The sequence below is a fragment of the Osmerus mordax genome, chromosome 16 (assembly GCF_038355195.1).
Source record: "Osmerus mordax isolate fOsmMor3 chromosome 16, fOsmMor3.pri, whole genome shotgun sequence".
NCBI lineage: Eukaryota > Metazoa > Chordata > Actinopteri > Osmeriformes > Osmeridae > Osmerus > Osmerus mordax.
Window position 1 is genome coordinate 3,422,884 of NC_090065.1, and position 16,698 is coordinate 3,439,581.

The 16,698-nt window shown below is 49.6% G+C and overlaps 1 protein-coding gene across 1 annotated transcript; it reads left to right on the plus strand.

Annotated features, from left to right (window-relative positions):
* Nucleotides 1-104: 104 nt before the first annotated feature.
* LOC136958831 (TGF-beta receptor type-1-like) lies at nt 105-15,271 on the plus strand. Its single transcript, XM_067252944.1, has 9 exons — nt 105-165; nt 7,460-7,708; nt 8,271-8,507; nt 9,333-9,563; nt 9,781-9,948; nt 10,088-10,244; nt 10,798-10,922; nt 11,247-11,377; nt 12,490-15,271. The coding sequence occupies exons 1-9, from the start codon at nt 105-107 to the stop codon at nt 12,613-12,615; spliced, it is 1,485 nt and encodes a 494-aa protein (XP_067109045.1). The 3' UTR covers nt 12,616-15,271.
* The last annotated feature ends 1,427 nt before the right edge of the window (nt 15,272-16,698 follow it).

Below are 16,698 nucleotides of genomic sequence, written 5' to 3' on the forward strand. Positions count from 1 at the left end.
CAGACGTTTTTTTTTCCTCGGAGCAAGAACTGCGAAAGTGGAGTGTGAGAAAATACGGACTGACCACTGTTGAGTTGAGTAAATTCCGAGCGACAATAGTTACAATGCGCTGTAATCTAATATGTTTAGTCCTGTTTATTGGACCGTATATCCACATATCTGCTGGTAAGTAACCGAGACACTGCCTTTTAACGTTTTTGTTCAAACAAGACTTGCTATCTGGAAGTTTTATGTTCACACTCTTGCATCTTGTTTTCAAGAATACAGTTTCCAAAGATGGCGCGGGTCAGGGGGAACCGGGGGGTTGTCAAGAATGTTTATTGTCCAGCGAACAGCCTGACTATTGCTTTTAAGAGAATGGGAGACTTAGACAAAAAAAGTCACAATTCCAGCACGTTACTAGGCCCAGGCTTTGGGGGGCTTTGAGTCTCCTTTCTGTGGGACGAAACCGCTCATGTTCAGATACCCACAAAACAATGTCTTGTTGTTGCCGTGGTAAAAGTTACTACAATGCTCTGGTATTTCTTATGTTATTAATGGGCCGCCTTTTTGTTTTAGCTTAACGTGTCTCTGCTGTAGTAAAAATAAATGTAATCAGAACACGCGTATAGACAGAGACTGCTAACGTATCTTTAATATAACATTCAATTCGGTGTTCTGATGTTAACTGCAGTCGCGCATCAAATGAAGCAATTTAATATAGGCAATATCTCAGCTACATATTGAGATTGTTAGGTTACATTGTTGCACACATTGAGCTCACCGTCGAACGTGTAAGTATTGGTAATAAAGACTTGATTGAAACTAGAAATGTGCTGCATCTGTAGATTCAGATATTCATTTCAAGGTGTTGCATTTATCACATCTGCGGGTCACACTTGATACGAGATATTTAAGGTGGCTAAGCAACACCACGTCGCAGCATTTACCGATTTGTTGGATCATACAAATTAAATAGATATGTTGTTGATTAGGACATAGTGCCATCGTGATATTAACCACAGTGTTTTCAATTAAATCGATTCACGATGCTGTCAAACAATCCCATTCATCATCGTGCACGCTTCTTCACACAAAGCGAGCAGGCAGCCCATCTGGGCGCGTGTGCGGTGATGTGCCCCATCAGTCCACGCGCTGATAGGCCCAGCTGAGAACGGCTCATCTCCACCCTCATCTCGTGTGAATTCTCCCCCACAAACCCCATGGGACCATAAAGGAAATTGTATTATAATGACGTAGTAATTGTGTACTAGAGGTAGAGGGAAAAAGCACCACGAGAGATGGAATTTTCTGATCCAGATCATCGTTTCATTTCCAGTCGTTTCTTCCCGTCCCGGACAAGCGATTGGTTTGGAGCGTTGTTGCTGAAACGCGAGTGATTCTCTCATGAAGTAACAACGAGAAATCGCTGTAGCGCTTTCCAAAAAAAGCTAACGTATTACAGACGAATGAGTTATGGACTACCTCCACGAGCCTGTTAGAGAGATGTGATTCTCCTCGTGCAGTGGGACAGCCGTTTAGTGGCTTTCTATCCAAATTGCCGAGGAGAAACCTGTCTTACTGACAGAATGGAGCTGTGTTTTAGAGACAAAGACAGGCGGATGTAGGTGTGTGAAAGCGAGAGAGACTATGTTTGTGCAGACGCGGTATTTGTGTGTGGTTAAGAGAGCAAGTGTTTGTGTCAGTTTGATTTACAATGAACTTACAATGTATCGTATACAAAAGCTGTCATTAAAGGGATTCAGGCCTTAAGCTTGGACATGTTTTCTCAGTTGTTTTTCCTCAATAGTTAATGCTGTGATTTTTAACAGGTTGGCAATGCTCACCTGGGTATGTAGACACAGTCTAGGACAGCTGAATATTTAATGGTGTTTATTACTTATATCTTATTCATGAGTGCTTGTGCGTAACCTGGCAGCCTGCTGACCAAACAACCTTAAGCAGTTAATCTGACAAATGTAATTGAAATCCAGTCTGCTACTGTTCAACAGTACCACCCACCATCTCCCTGCTTGATACCAGAGTATAAGTGGGCAGAATCGACTGAGCTTCACTTTTCCTAGTTGGTTCTGAGAGGAGATATTTCTCATACGAAACAGAAAACAAACAAACACCAAACCACATGAGGAGAAACCTGAAACCTGCTTGACTTCTCAGACCAATCCCACCTTCCCTCCCTCCTTCCTTCCTCCCTCCCTTTCCTTGAGAAACGATATGTCAGAGAAGAGCTAGATCCCTCGCATCTTCTAGAATGTGTCTTGTGTATGATTACATCTCTTAACGTAAGGCCATGTTACCCAAGTTTGTTCTTTTTTTAAAATTTTTATATAAGTTAGGGTTCTTTTCCTCTCAGGAGTCCACCACTGTGAAGTCTTTTTCTGACAATCCTTCAAGTGAGCGCTTGTATAATAGGAGCAGTTGGGTGGAAAGGCAGAGCCGTTGCGTACTGTAGTGTGCTAGCGAAGAGGCTAGGTGGACGTACGTGACAGGGTGAGTGTGAGCAAGGAGCAGAGAATGTTCCAGTCCCAGACTAAGCACTCAGACAGCGGTTTGGAGAGGAAGTGAAAGGCTAGCCAGTGTTACCTCCTCCTGGAATTCATGACTGGAGGGAGGAAAAGGATCGTGTGTGTGTGTGCCCAGCTCGGGAGAACTCGCTTTTGCGGTTTAGCTTTGTTGTCAACTATCCTTAAGCCCCTACTTTTGAAGTGGGCCGCAGGCTCGAACTAGCTGGAATTTGTTTGCCTTCGAGTAACTTTAATTGAAAAAGTATTTTTCAGCTCATACCGAGTTCAGGAATGTGCTATAGTCTGTTCACGGTGTTAGCCTAGACATTACACGACTGTCCCAGACTCTCTCAGTATGATTCCTCCTTGTCATCATAAGTAAGGTGGTGTCCTTGGTTTGGTTAGGAGTGAAGACTCTGCTACATAATGGTTCAGTGATGTCTCTCTCTCTCTCTCTCTCTCTCTCTCTCTCTCTCTCTCTCTCTCTCTCTCTCTCTCTCTCTCTGTCTCTCTGTCTGACAAGAAATTGTGTCTGGCTTTTTTGTTCTTGGCGTGTCTGTCAGTGAAAGAGAAAAAAGGAACAAAGCAAATGGGGGGGGGGAAGAGAGAGAGAGAGAGAGAGAGAGAGTGAGTAAGCGAGAGGATAGACAGCGACAAGTTCCCTGAGAAAGACAATTAGTTTGCAGTTGTTTGAATGTTCTCTGCCATTCTCTCCGCTCACTGAGAACAGTTTGGAAACCAATTAAGCCAACACTTCTGTGAATCCTTCAGCACGTTCCACTATATACTGCTGCCTGTGCTAGCTGTCTTTCTCTGTACGCTTCACTGTTTTCGTTTCATCAAGTGTGTCTGTGTGTCCATTGTGTGATGGTTGTTTGGCTGTAGGCTCCAAGGACATAAGTAGAGAGGGACTAACAGTCAGGACACAAGAGGTCAACATGCTGGACATCTGCTTGGGCCAGGTCTCCCGTGACACACACACATTCACACAAACAAACACACACACACACAAACACACAAAGCCCAATACCGGTCAAGGACAAAGAAGCTGCTGCAGTCAGTGCTGTAGAGCAGCAGTGCCAGGTTATGACCTACGGCAGTGACAATGTATAGTGATCACACACACACACACTCTGCATAGAGCTGGAAGTGCATTGAAACGTGGGTGGGGGAAGGGAGCAGCAGAGCTCTGATTTAATGTGAGGAATACAACAATGGATGGGAGATGGACTTCATGCTCTTTGTGTGTGTGTGTGTGTGTGTGTGTGTATATGTGTGTGTGTGTGTGTGTGTGTGTGAGAAACCTCATCAGCATGGGCCGTCAGCTCCGTGTCCCAGGTCAGGGGTGGTGGGGATCTGTGTGTGCCATGGGCGGGCTCTCCAGGGACCCTGTGACACGGCCGTGCTAAGAGGGGGAGGAGAGAGAGGAGAGGGGGAGATGAGGGGAAAAGACGGGGAGATTGGGTGGATGGGGAGAAAGGGAGAGATGGGGATAGAGAGAGAAAGACTGGGGGAGAGATGGAGCGATTCGGAGGAGAGGTGAAAGAAAGCAGTAGAAAACAGCCAGGCGCTCTCAAACTTGCCAGCTCCCAAGCCTCTCCCCTGCCTTCTCTGCCCTGCCTTCTCTGCCCTGCCTTCTCTGCCCTGCCTCCTCTGCCCTGCCTCCTCTGCCCTGCCTTCTCTGCCCTGCCTTCTCTGCCCTGCCTTCTCTGCCCTGCCTCCTCTGCCCTGCCTCCTCTGCCCTGCCTTCTCTGCCCTGCCTCCTCTGCCCTGCCTTCTCTGCCCTGCCTCCTGTCCCCTGCCTTCTCTCCTCTGGATTTGAGAAATATGACTAATTTTCTCACTGTCTCAACACTAACATCCTTGTTCCCCTGGGCTGGCCTCCCCCAGAGAGAGTGTTTAGTGAGATGGCTGTGGAGGAGAGGAGCGCAGGAGTGGAAGTGTCATCCATCCTCTTCCACGTCATGTAAGCAAACATGATTGCCAAGGCTAGATAACCACCGCTAAGTTTCATTCTGTCCAGCACATAATGGAAACCTTTCTGGCCTTCCCATTAGATCATTGCGACTGCCATTCAGGAGGCTGACGGTCAGTCGCATCGTCTTGTGTTGACCTCGGCTGCCCTCTGCCTCTCTCCGGCGCAGCCTGGTTCTTCTTCTTTAGGGTCGTGACATGTGATGTAGAGTCCTCCATTGAAAGTGAACACAACTTTGTTTACTGGGAACAAAGCACGCTCTGCTCCTGTAACTTCAGCCCTTGGCTGAATGAGGAGCAATGCTGGCTAGCTGCTCGATTATGTTGTCAAATCTCCAGTCGGCGTGGGAGCTGGGACAAAGCAGAGCTGGAAAATGGCTGCAGAGTCCAGAGAAGCTGCCAGGTGGGGGAGGAGGGGCGGGGGAGAGAGGTGGGGGAGGAGGGGCGGGGGAGAGAGGTGGGGGAGAAAGGTGGGGGAGGAGGAGCGTGGGAGAGAGGTGGGGGAGGAGGGGCAGGGGGAGAAAGGTGGGGGAGGAGGAGCGGGGGAGAGAGGTGGGGGAGAGAGGTGGGGGAGGAGAGGTGGGGGAGGAGGGGCAGGGGAGAGAGGTGGGGGAGGAGGAGCGGGGGAGAGAGGTGGGGGTAGAGAGGAGGGGCGGGGGAGAGAGGAATTGATGCTGGATGTGACTGGGCTTGGGAAAGTCCATCTCTGGTTCCCTGCGACGGAGAGGGGAGAGAGGGTCGAGGGAGGAAGATAATGCCAGATGGTGTGAGTTGATGGATGGACATTGAGAGGACAGGCTTAGTCGAGAGAGAGAGAGAGAGAGAGAGAGAGAGAGAGAGAGAGAGAGAGAGAGAGAGAGAGAGAGAGAGAGAGAGAGAGGCTCTGACTTCATTATAGGGCTAGTCTAAGTAGCTGCCAGCCTTCATAACCCAGTCATAGTTCTAATAGTCCCTCCTCTCGTTCTATGATTTTCACAGATTTGATATAGTATCCAGAGCGACTTACAGTAAATACAGGGACATTCCCCCCCCAGAGGCAAGTAGGGTGAAGTGCCTTGCCCAAGGACACAACGTCATTTGGCACGGCCAGGAATCAAACTGGCAACCTTCAGATTACTAGCCCGATTCCCTAACCGCTCAGCCGTCTGACTCCACATGACCCCTGTTCCTACCTTCCTTCCTTTCCTCGTTCTCCCCTTCATTACTTCCTCACTTCCTTGCTCCCTCCCTATATTATTTGTCCCATCCTTTCTTCCTCAGTTCCTTCATTGCTTCCTTCTTCCTGGAGAACTGGTTTCCTGGTGGTACGGGATCACCTCAGGGTGGATCAGTGTTCAGTGGCAGCTTAGGGTTTCTCCCTGCTTGCCTCTCAGCTATCCAGTCCTGTCAGCTCTGCTCTGTCAGCTCTCTGAATATTACAGCAGCCCTGAGCGAGTAGGCCCATCTCTCTTTTATTTCTCTCTCTCAAAAAAATTATTTTTCAGCTCATACCGAGTTCAGGAATGTGCTATAGTCTGTTCACGGTGTTAGCCTAGACATTAAACGACTGTCCCAGACTCTCTCAGTATGATTCCTCCTTGTCATCATAAGTAAGGTTTGGTTTGGTTAGGAGTGAAGACTCTGCTACATAATGGTTCAGTGAACCATTCTCTCTCTCTCTCTCTCTCTCTCTCTCTCTCTCTCTCTCTCTCTCTCTCTCTCTTATTTCTCTCTCCCCCCCCCCCTCTCACTGTCTTTCTCTGTTCATCCCTATTCCCATAAGTCTACCTCTCTTTCTCTCCTTATCTCTATTTCTCTCTCTCTGTGTGTGTTAAAGGAATGTAGAGGTCCCCCCCCCCCCCTCTTTAACGGCCCCTCAGCCCTGCTCTGGTTTCAGCCCAGAGGCCCGTCTAGACCAGCCCAGCGCACACACTCTGATGGGGGCTGTTTGAGGTTAGGGGGCGTTTAGGGGCGTGGGGGAGCAGGCTGCTGAGTCACACAGTGTACAACACCACATCTGGCTTGGGTTACAGCTGGTCACACACACACACACACACACAGCATGCTTGGGTTAGAGCTGGTGACACACACACACACACTCCAGGCTGCTTTAACCTGATCCAGCAGGGGTCAAGGACTGACCAGAAGACCTGGTCTTTGCAGTGGAACAACATCCCTGCAGCATCCACACAGGCTCCAGGGTTCAGGCTCCAGGGTTCAGGCTCCAGGGTTCAGGGTTCAGGCTTCAGGGTTCAGGCTCCAGGGTTCAGGCTCCAGGGTTCAGGGTTCAGGCTCCAGGGTTCAGGCTCCAGGGTTCAGGCTCCAGGGTTCAGGCTCCAGGGTTCAGGCTCCAGGGTTCAGGCTCCAGGGTTCAGGCTCCAGGGTTCAGGCTCCAGGGTTCAGGGTTCAGGCTCCAGGGTTCAGGCTCCAGGGTTCAGGCTCCAGGGTTCAGGCTCCAGAGTTCAGGCTCCAGGGTTCAGGCTCCAGGGTTCAGGCTCCAGGGTTCAGGCTCCAGGGTTCACATTGTGGGCTAGCCAGAGCTTCTCTTCAGCCAGGTTAGACTAGGCTGTGCTAGGCTAGGCTAGGCTAGGCTAGGCTAAGCAGCCCCAGCCATGCACAGCCATGCAAATTCTGTTTGTCATCACCTCCTGAGCGTCTGTAGCACATTGAAGATGTGTCGCGAGGACGTGTCGGCACACGGTGTGATGTACCTGTCGTGTGAACAACTCACCTCAAGGTCTGAGATGGTTGTAAGATGTGTGTGTGATTCCTAATTCTCTCTCTCCCCATCTCTTTCTCTCTCTCCCCATCTCTCCCCCCCACGTACCTCTCTCTCCCCCCCATGTACATCCCCCCCCACATACCTCTCTCTCTCCCCCATCTACCTCCCCCCCCCCCACATACCTCTCTCTCCCCCCATGTACCTCCCCCCCCCCCCCACATACCTCCCCCCCCCCCCCCCCCCCCCATGTACCTCTCTCTCCGTCTCTCCGTGTCCGCAGGTTTGCAGTGTCACTGCCAGTGGTGCTCCAACAGCACGTGTCACACGGACGGCCTGTGCTTCACCTCCCTGGTGCACCTGGAGGGCCGCGTGGTGTCCCAGAATGCCATGTGCATCCCGGAGGCCGAGCTGTTCCCCAAGGGCCGGCCCTTTGTGTGCGCCCACTCCAAGAGGGACAACCGTGAGGTCATCCCCGTGTGCTGCGACACGGACATGTGTAACCGCGACCCCGACCCCGACGACTACCCAAGTGAGGTCACTTTCAGGAGCTGTGTGGAAAAATGACATTACGTTTGGAAGGAATCGTTTGTGTTGTTTTTTTGGGGGAGATGGCCATGGTCTTTCGCTCTTGTTAGAGACGTTTCAGGATATATGTAATCCCCCTACACTCGGCCTGATATGGCAGTTGAGATGGAAGCATGAGCACACACACACACACACACAGGTGACCAACACAGCAGACTTGTGTTGTCTGAGGGCTGGCTGGGCTATCTCTGGACCAGACACGGTTGAGAAATAGTTTGGAATGTCGAACAGGTTTAGACGAGGTCTCAACACACAGTATTATTTGCCCATCTTATCTCTTATCTGCTGGTCTGTGTGTTTGTGTTTTGCAAGGATGCTTGTGTGTTGAAATGTGAGTACACACAAAATACCATGCGTGCTTTTGGAAATGTGATACACAATATCGGTGTCTACTCTGTTTGTATTGTAAGTGTTGGCCAGCTATAACTCTCCTTCTCCCCTCCCTCTCTCCCTTTTCTCTCATCTCCTCCCCTCCTCACCTCTCTCTCCCCTCCCCTCCCCCCCAGTGCCGACAGAGCAGACCCCGCCCCTGAGCCCGGTGACGCTGGCGGCGGTGATCGCGGGCCCGGTGTGCGTGCTGTGCCTGGTGCTGCTGCTGGTGGTGTACGTGTGCCACAGCCGGGCCGTGCTGCACCACCGCGTGCCCAGCCAGGAGGACCCCGCCCTGGACCACCCCTTCCTGGCCGACGGCTCCACCCTCAAAGACCTCATCTACGACATGACCACCTCCGGCTCAGGCTCAGGTGGGCTCGCTAGGAGAGGGCCGCATCGTGTGGAGAGTTTGTGTGTGTGTGTGTGTGTGTGTGGAAAGTGAGTGTGTTTGTTTGTGGAGTGTGTGTGTGTGTGTGGTAAAGGCAAAGAAAACCCGTCTTAAAAAAGAATTATTAAACGTATTAAAGAATAAGTATTGGCAGGTGTCCTTGGGTGTTTATGGTCAATATCTTGTCTGGAAAGAATCTTTTCTCTCTTGTCTGGGGCAGCTGAATGCTGTGCTGTCCTATAAGACCTGTCCTCAGTCCGCAGTTCACCGGGTGTATGAGCCAGCAAAACGCATGTTCTCCGTCAACCAGCGCGTCACATCTACAATTTTATTTTGTCATTTAGCAGACGTTCTTATCCAGAGGTACTTACAGTAAGTACAGGGACATTCCCCCGAGTCAAGTAGGGTGAAGTGCCTTGCCCAAGGACACAACGTCATTGTGCACAGCCAGAATCGAACCAAAAACCTTCTGATTAATAGCCCGACTCCCTACATTTAGTCATTTACATTTAGTAATTTTTTAAATTTTTTACACCCTAACCGCTAAGCCATCTAGTCCCTGTTCAGCCAGTCCCTGTTCAGCCATCTAGTCCCTATTTCCTGTTCAGCCATCTAGTCCCTATTTCCTGTTCAGCCATCTAGTCCCTATTTCTTGTTCAGCCATCTAGTCCCTATTTCCACACAGGGGACGACCAGGCGGGCTGGAACCATCATCATCATAATAAAGATTTTCTCTAGGATTGCAGCAAATCCTGAGGAAATCCTGGAGTGTAGGATCAGCCTCTGTGCTCTCTGTTTCCCCCCACAGGCCTGCCCCTGCTGGTGCAGAGGACCATCGCCAGGACCATCATCCTGCAGGAGAGCATCGGGAAGGGCCGCTTTGGCGAGGTGTGGCGGGGCCGCTGGAGGGGCGAGGAGGTGGCGGTGAAGATCTTCTCATCGCGGGAGGAGCGCTCCTGGTTCCGCGAGGCCGAGATCTACCAGACCGTCATGCTGCGCCACGAGAACATCCTGGGCTTCATCGCCGCCGACAACAAAGGTGAGACGAGCCCGTGTATGTCCAGGTGTCTCCCTGGTGACCGCTCTCCCCGCCTCCTCACCTACTGATGAGTCAGATGGCTGAGCGGTTAGGGAATCGGTCTATTAATCAGAAAGTTGCCGGTTCGATTTCCGGCCAGCCAATGTACTGACCTCTGACCCCAACCGTTCTGATAATGATCCCTCCTGTCCTCTCCTGTCTCCTCCCCCCCCTCCAGATAACGGCACGTGGACCCAGCTGTGGCTGGTGTCGGACTACCATGAGCACGGCTCCCTGTTTGACTACCTGAACCGCTACACGGTGACGGTGGAGGGCATGATCAAGCTGTCCCTGTCCACCGCCAGCGGCCTGGCCCACCTGCACATGGAGATCGTCGGCACCCAAGGTGGCTCTGACATACCCACACACACGCGCCTTGCAGTCGGCTCAAATCACACGACTACGCTGTTTGAAATATAAGCAAACCTGTATACCAGGAACACACATGGACTCACCTTCCTGTACCACCCCCCCCCCCCCCCCAGGTAAGCCAGCGATCGCCCACAGAGACCTGAAGTCCAAGAACATCCTGGTGAAGAAGAACGGGACCTGCTGCATCGCTGACCTGGGACTGGCTGTCCGCCACGACTCGGCCACCGACACCATCGACATCGCACCCAATCACAGAGTAGGAACCAAGAGGTAACCACGGGATACGCTCACACACGTATACACACACAAACATACGCACTTGTGAAATGATTTTCTCCAGACAAATGCTGTAGAGAACACTTTATTTATATAGCACATTTCATACAAAAATTGCAGCTCAACGTGCTTAACATAAAATCAATAAAAACAATAATACTAGTAATAAAAGTAATAAACTCTTCTGAACACAGGCTGCAGATGTGTGTTGGGTGCAGGGAGGGCCTGAGAGAAACTGTGTGGGGGGGGAGTATTGATGTTGATTTGAGAGAGCGCCTATGTGTTATGTAGAGGAGGGGGGGGCAGTAGTAGTGCTATAGCCGCCCTCCCACTCCACACACACTCACACACACACACACACTCTTGCACTCTTCCCCAGTCAGGTTTTCTTTGTGACATGGATGCCACCCCTCCCCCCCTCATCACACCCGTGTCCCCCCAGGTCCACTGTGACATTCTCTGCCCTCCGCCCCCCCCCCCCCCAACCACCACCACCTCCCCTGAGCCGAGCGGAGCTAATGTGTGCGTGTGTGTGTTTCTTCTCCAGGTACATGGCTCCAGAGGTGCTGGACGACTCCATCAACATGAAGCATTTTGAGTCTTTCAAGAGGGCCGACATCTACGCCATGGGCCTGGTCTTCTGGGAGATAGCACGCCGCTGCTCGATAGGAGGTGGGGTGGAGGGGGAGAGGGAGGGGTGGAGAGGGAGCGGTGGAGGGTGGGGGGAGAGGGATAGGGAGGAGGAGGGGTGGAGGGATATGCATGTACATGTTTTATAGGGATAAATAAAGGATGGACGACTGCCAAGTACCCAGTTAGTTAGATTGTTGTGTGTGTGTGTGTGTGTGTGTGTGTGTACTGCGTGCAGGGTCACATCAGGTCCCCTGTCACTCTTGTGGGATCCAATAGGAATCCCAAATACAAACGCTCCTCTAACCCAGCCTGTTTTGATTGGTCTGTCAGTAAGAGTGACCTGATGTCCCGCCCCCTTGCCAGGTATCCATGAGGACTACCAGCTACCCTACTATGACCTGGTCCAATCAGATCCCTCAGTGGAGGAGATGAGGAGGGTGGTGTGTGACCAGAAACTGAGAGCAAACATCCCCAACAGGTGGCAGAGCTGTGAGGTGAGAGGATACACACACCCACACACACCCGACCCCCCCACACACACACACACACACTGTTCTGAGAGGGTATTCTGACACACTTGAAGATTCATACATGCGTGCTGGTGTGCGCTGTTATGAGAGATTTGAGACACTTGGATACACACACACACACTCTCTCTCTCTCTCTCTCTCTCTCTCTCTCTCGTTAACTGCCAACTCTCTTCCCACTCCGTCTCTCTTCTCTACTAATTTACTCCCCTCAGTGTCTCTCTCTTCTATCTCTCTCTCCTCCTTACTCTCCGTATCTCCACCAACCCTTCTCTCCCTCCCCTCCCTCTCTTCTCTTCTGTCTCCCCCCCTCCCTTTTCTTTATTTATTGATGTGTGTTTTATTGCTGGCGAGCAGGCTATTCAATTACAGACAATTGACAGTGCTGCAGCCGCCCTAATGCAATCATGTCCTCCAAGGTTAGTGTGTGTCAGAGAAGCCAGGCCCTGGAGGATCTGCAGATAGATCACCAGGCAGCTGCCTCTTCTGCTCCCTCCACACAACTGTGGAGATTGAATAATTAAAAGGCTGTAGTGATGACTAGCCGGGAGAGACACAGGGAGCAGGTCCAGGAGAGACACAGAGAGGGATGAACGAGGGGGAAAGTGGAGCCAGTCTCTTTTTTTTGCTGTTTGGGTTGATTCGACCATTGTTTGCTCGCTGATACACACACACACACACCCCCCTAACACACACGTTGGACCCATATAGCCTTTGAGATATGGTGCATAAAGTTTGATCTGCTCTTCAATCAAAACTTTCTTTTCTTTTCCTTTTTTCAAGATCAGATTAGTTGTTGCTTTATATTATTCTACTTTATTTGCAGTTTAGAGACAAGAAATGTAGATAGAGGGGGAGACACCTGCAGGAAAGTCTTAACCTGGGCCCCTGCATTCAGCGTCACCCAGCTGGTTGCCCCCACGATCACAACGCTCCTGTCAGTCCCGTTCAGGCCACCTGTGTGCTCTCTGCCGCCGTGCCCGCTCACCCAAGCCCCCTCCTGTGCCCCCTCCTGTGCCCCCTCCTGTGTGCTCTCTGCCGCCGTGCCCGCTCACCCGTGCCCCCTCCTGTGCCCGTAGGTTCTGCGTGTGATGGCCAAGATCATGAGGGAGTGTTGGTATGCTAACGGAGCCGCCCGCCTCACCGCGCTGCGCATCAAGAAGTCCCTGTCTCAGCTCAGCCAGCAGGAGGGTATCAAGATGTAAACCACGCATCACTTCCTGTCTCCTCCCCGTCGCTCCTCCCTCCGAGGACAGAGAAGAGGCTGTTGAAGGTGGTCTCTGCCTGGAGCTTTCCAACCCCCCCCCCCTCCTCCTCCTCCTCCTCCTCCAGAATAACTGCTCACCTAAGAGAAGCAGCTACCCAGACATGCAAACCCTGGGTCAGCCAGGCCTTAACCCACAGCGCCTGGTCCCTGGAGAGGACAACTGGGTAGGGATATGGGGGCTGGGTCTCGGAGACATTCCTTCTGGATTTTTTGGTTTTAATTTTTAACCCTATGGGTCCACGCCCAACTCCTTAACCTCCACCCCCCCCCCCCCCCCCCCACCAATATGACCCCACCCCTACCTCCCAATGGTAAGGAATTCTGGCCTTTTCAGAATACCTCTACAGTGATATTTGCATCAACACTAGGACCGGCAATATCTTTTAAACAGGGTTTTAATCCAAACTGAAAAATGCATTTTTTCATTCATTTAAAATATATATATATCCTGTAACGAACATCGTCTCAGTCTTACAGATGCCTGATCTATAGCATGTTCAGTTTTTCTGTCAGAACAAGACAGACCATGACCTCATTAAGCCTTGTCAAATATGCAGTCAAACTTCGCAATATTTACTTTATTGCTATGTATATATAAGTTTCTATAAATGTGTGTGTGAGTGTGTATATATGGGTATTTTGTATATAATTGATGTGTGATCAAAAGTATATGTATGTAATCTTTAGTTCTCACACCTAAGCTGATAGATATACATGTATACCTCTGCTGTATACTCTGTTGTTCTATGTATGTGGTGAATGTGTTCTTACCACCATACTGTTTAGGAGTATGTATAGGTACATACACAGCCTTACAGTAAGCTGATAGACCTACATGTATACCTCTATATTTAATACAAACGCCTCAGTGGGCTCTCAGATAAGAGCGCGAGGTGCTACAAATTGATCTGCCGTTCTGAACTCCTTTGCTGTGTGCACATTGCATACTCTACTGGTCGAAATAGCCTTAGTATCTCCCTGACTCCTCAGGAAAGAGACACTCATGTATTCGCTAGGAGCAGGATGCAGTGGAGGTCTTTGTTGCCACGGAACCGATGATCTGAACCCTGAGTTTGTGGTTCACTCTGGTGTTGCCTGGGCAATGAAAGTCTTGAGGGGAAAATATATTATTATTGAGGCTTTTATTGTGAAGGAGGTTGTACATACCCATTCAAGGCTTTCCTTGTGGAAGATGTTGTATGAAACCGTTATGTTTAGGCTTTTATTATGAAGGAGCATTTATAAGACATATCCATAGTTATATGCTTTGGGGCTTTTGATATATACGGCCTTTTGTTTGTTTGAGGGAATTTTTCATAATATTCTTAATTCTGAAGATACATGGAGCCCTTTTGATTTGACTACATATATGTATGAAAGACTGATGTTGTTATTGCTTGTACCGTTATATTATTTTGCTGCTAACTAGATAGCTGGACATGCACACGCTGTCCTCTCGTGGCCTCTCTACTTATTACTGTCTTAATTTGTAGGCTAGGACAGAGAGAGCTAACCAAACATTAGCTTTTCTGTACGTTAGCGATTTAAAACGCACTGCAACGTTTCTCTTTAGCAATAAGTGCCCTTGTGTGTCACGTGGTGATTGTGGTTGATTTAACGCTATGCCTGCTAGGCTCTGTGGCGTGCGCTCTGTACAGACCGCATATCAGACAAAGCTGAGAGAAATGGATAGTATTGGGATACAACTATGGTCATGGGAATGGTGATACAACTATCCCACAGTCAGCACAGTGATATCGCGTTAGTCTAAAAGTGCCATAAAAAGACATCCAGGCTTTTCATCTACTTTCCATCTACGTTTGCGAGGTTTCTATTTTACAAAACAAAAATCCTGCTTCAAGCAACCAGACCTGAGAGAGTGCCATGTTAAGACTGAAGTACATTTAAGTGTTAGATTTTGTTTCAAAACAGAAGGGTTTCCGGCAGGCTGTGCTCAGAAATGATAGTAGCTACTGGAAAACGAGGGATTGTTTAGTTTGTCGTGTTTGTTCGAGTTGAGAGCGAGACGAAGATAGATATTGCTGCTACTAAAACCAAATAAAGTATTACTTGTGGGTGAGAGAGATGGAGAGAGGGGCATCTTCTGTGGAGAAACAATGCAAATTTGCCAGCGGTCTCCAACCCACCCACAGGAAGTTACCGTTTCTTCAGAGGGTTGGAGAGCATTGGGCCGGGCGGCATCCAGCCGAGTCATCACATCTCAACACCTCATCTTATCTGCTGCCTCTAGGATCATTCAGGTGCCCCAGTGACGCCCCCACCCATCACGGATTGAGAAAAAGGGGTTGTTAGCGGACCTGTAGGGAGAGTAGTGGGCAGGTTAGCGTGGCGAGTGGAAAGGCAGGATCCAGGTAGAGATACAGCCTTAGAACTCCAACTAGCTCGGACACACCAGCTATTCTGGCTGGAGTTAGCAACCGTGCATATTCCCCCCCCCCCCCCTTTACAATGTCAAAAATGGTGTTTTATATCAAGTTGTTTCTGTTCCTTCCTGTTTGTTCTGTGCTTTGGATGTCCTCTACTATGCTAAGTGTAAGGTGCTGCATACTTTTATACATGCAATTCCATCGTTTAAAAAAGAACGGACACGTCTGTTTTAGTGTGTCTGGGGGGGGGGGGGGGGGGAACCTTTGACCGGATGTTTGTGTGTGTGTGCGTGTGTGTAAAGAATGATCTTCATCCCCGTGTGCAGCAGTCTGAAGCTGTTAGCACACAGACCATAGAGTGGGCAGTCACTCAGGGTGTTTAGTGCCAACATCATCATCATCAGCAGCAGCTGTGATGTCACCTCCAGGACAGGGCCTGAAGGTTTAGACGGGCTGCACTGGTTCACAGCTCAGTTGGCTGTAGCGTTGATGTCATTGTCGAGTGTTCCCCTCATCGGGTCACGAGTGTACCAGGTCACGTGCCATGCAGTGCATGTCCAGCCCAGTGCGTTCAGAACCTTATGGGTCTGTTCTGACAGTGCCTATTGCTAGAACGTTCTATAAATGGAACCACAGACACAAACATGCTGTCACGTTTGATCATATCATGGATTGTTGTTCTTCTGAAAAGGCATGGAAGAACCCCTTGGGTGTGAGCGATGCGACGTTTATCCAAGACGAGGTGTCGTGAAGGTGGACCTCAACAGATCTGTGGTGTTTCTTTTGATTTACCTCAATGTACATAGGAATTATTTTCTTTGTTTTCTTCCACTCTGACATTCTGTTTCTTCGAGATATGAGAGAGAAATGCACATTTCTGTTCTGTGTGTGTCAGCGGTAGTCACTGTCCGGGATTCCCCCATAGGAAGGAATCCTACTTTCTAGGTTATGGTGGACTGTCATATATCTGAAAACAAAATGTGTTCCAAAATTTGTTGATGTTATTTTTAAAGAATGTTTAATTTCAAAATGATGTAACACTGTCCGAGGTGACTTTTGGAGGGAGCGGCCTCCGATCCCAACGCTGGCCCATTCCTCCTTCTGGAATGTTCCTGTAGATCTGCAGAGGTTGGGTAGGTCTAAACAGCATGGCTACAGAACCATCCTGCCCCCTGACTGGCCAGATGGGACTGCAGCCATCTTCATCAGGTCTGTCCATCCCCTCTAAGATCTACAGGTCTAAGGTCGGTAAGGGTAACGTAGGGTTTATTCGAGTGCTCCTAATGATCTGGTGATTCCAGAAAGGGTTGGGATGTTTGTCTAGACAGCATTAGGAAGAGTGCATTCTCCCTACGTAAAGACATGTGCATCCACTTGTGTAATGTGTTTAAGAGAGTATCATATCGGGAGTGAGAAGAGATGATTATCTTGTGAAGTAAGGAATTTTGTGAATAAATGTATACACATTTCTTTACTTTGGTGTCTTTTTTTGTTGGCTGTCAAAAATGCCCCTTTTAGTGCATAAAGGGACGCCTGTACTGTGGAACTCTAGTACCAATGTTAATTCCTTCATATAGTACTATAGTTTGCTAGCATGTCATGAAAAGTGTGATGTAAACGAGAAACTCAAATAT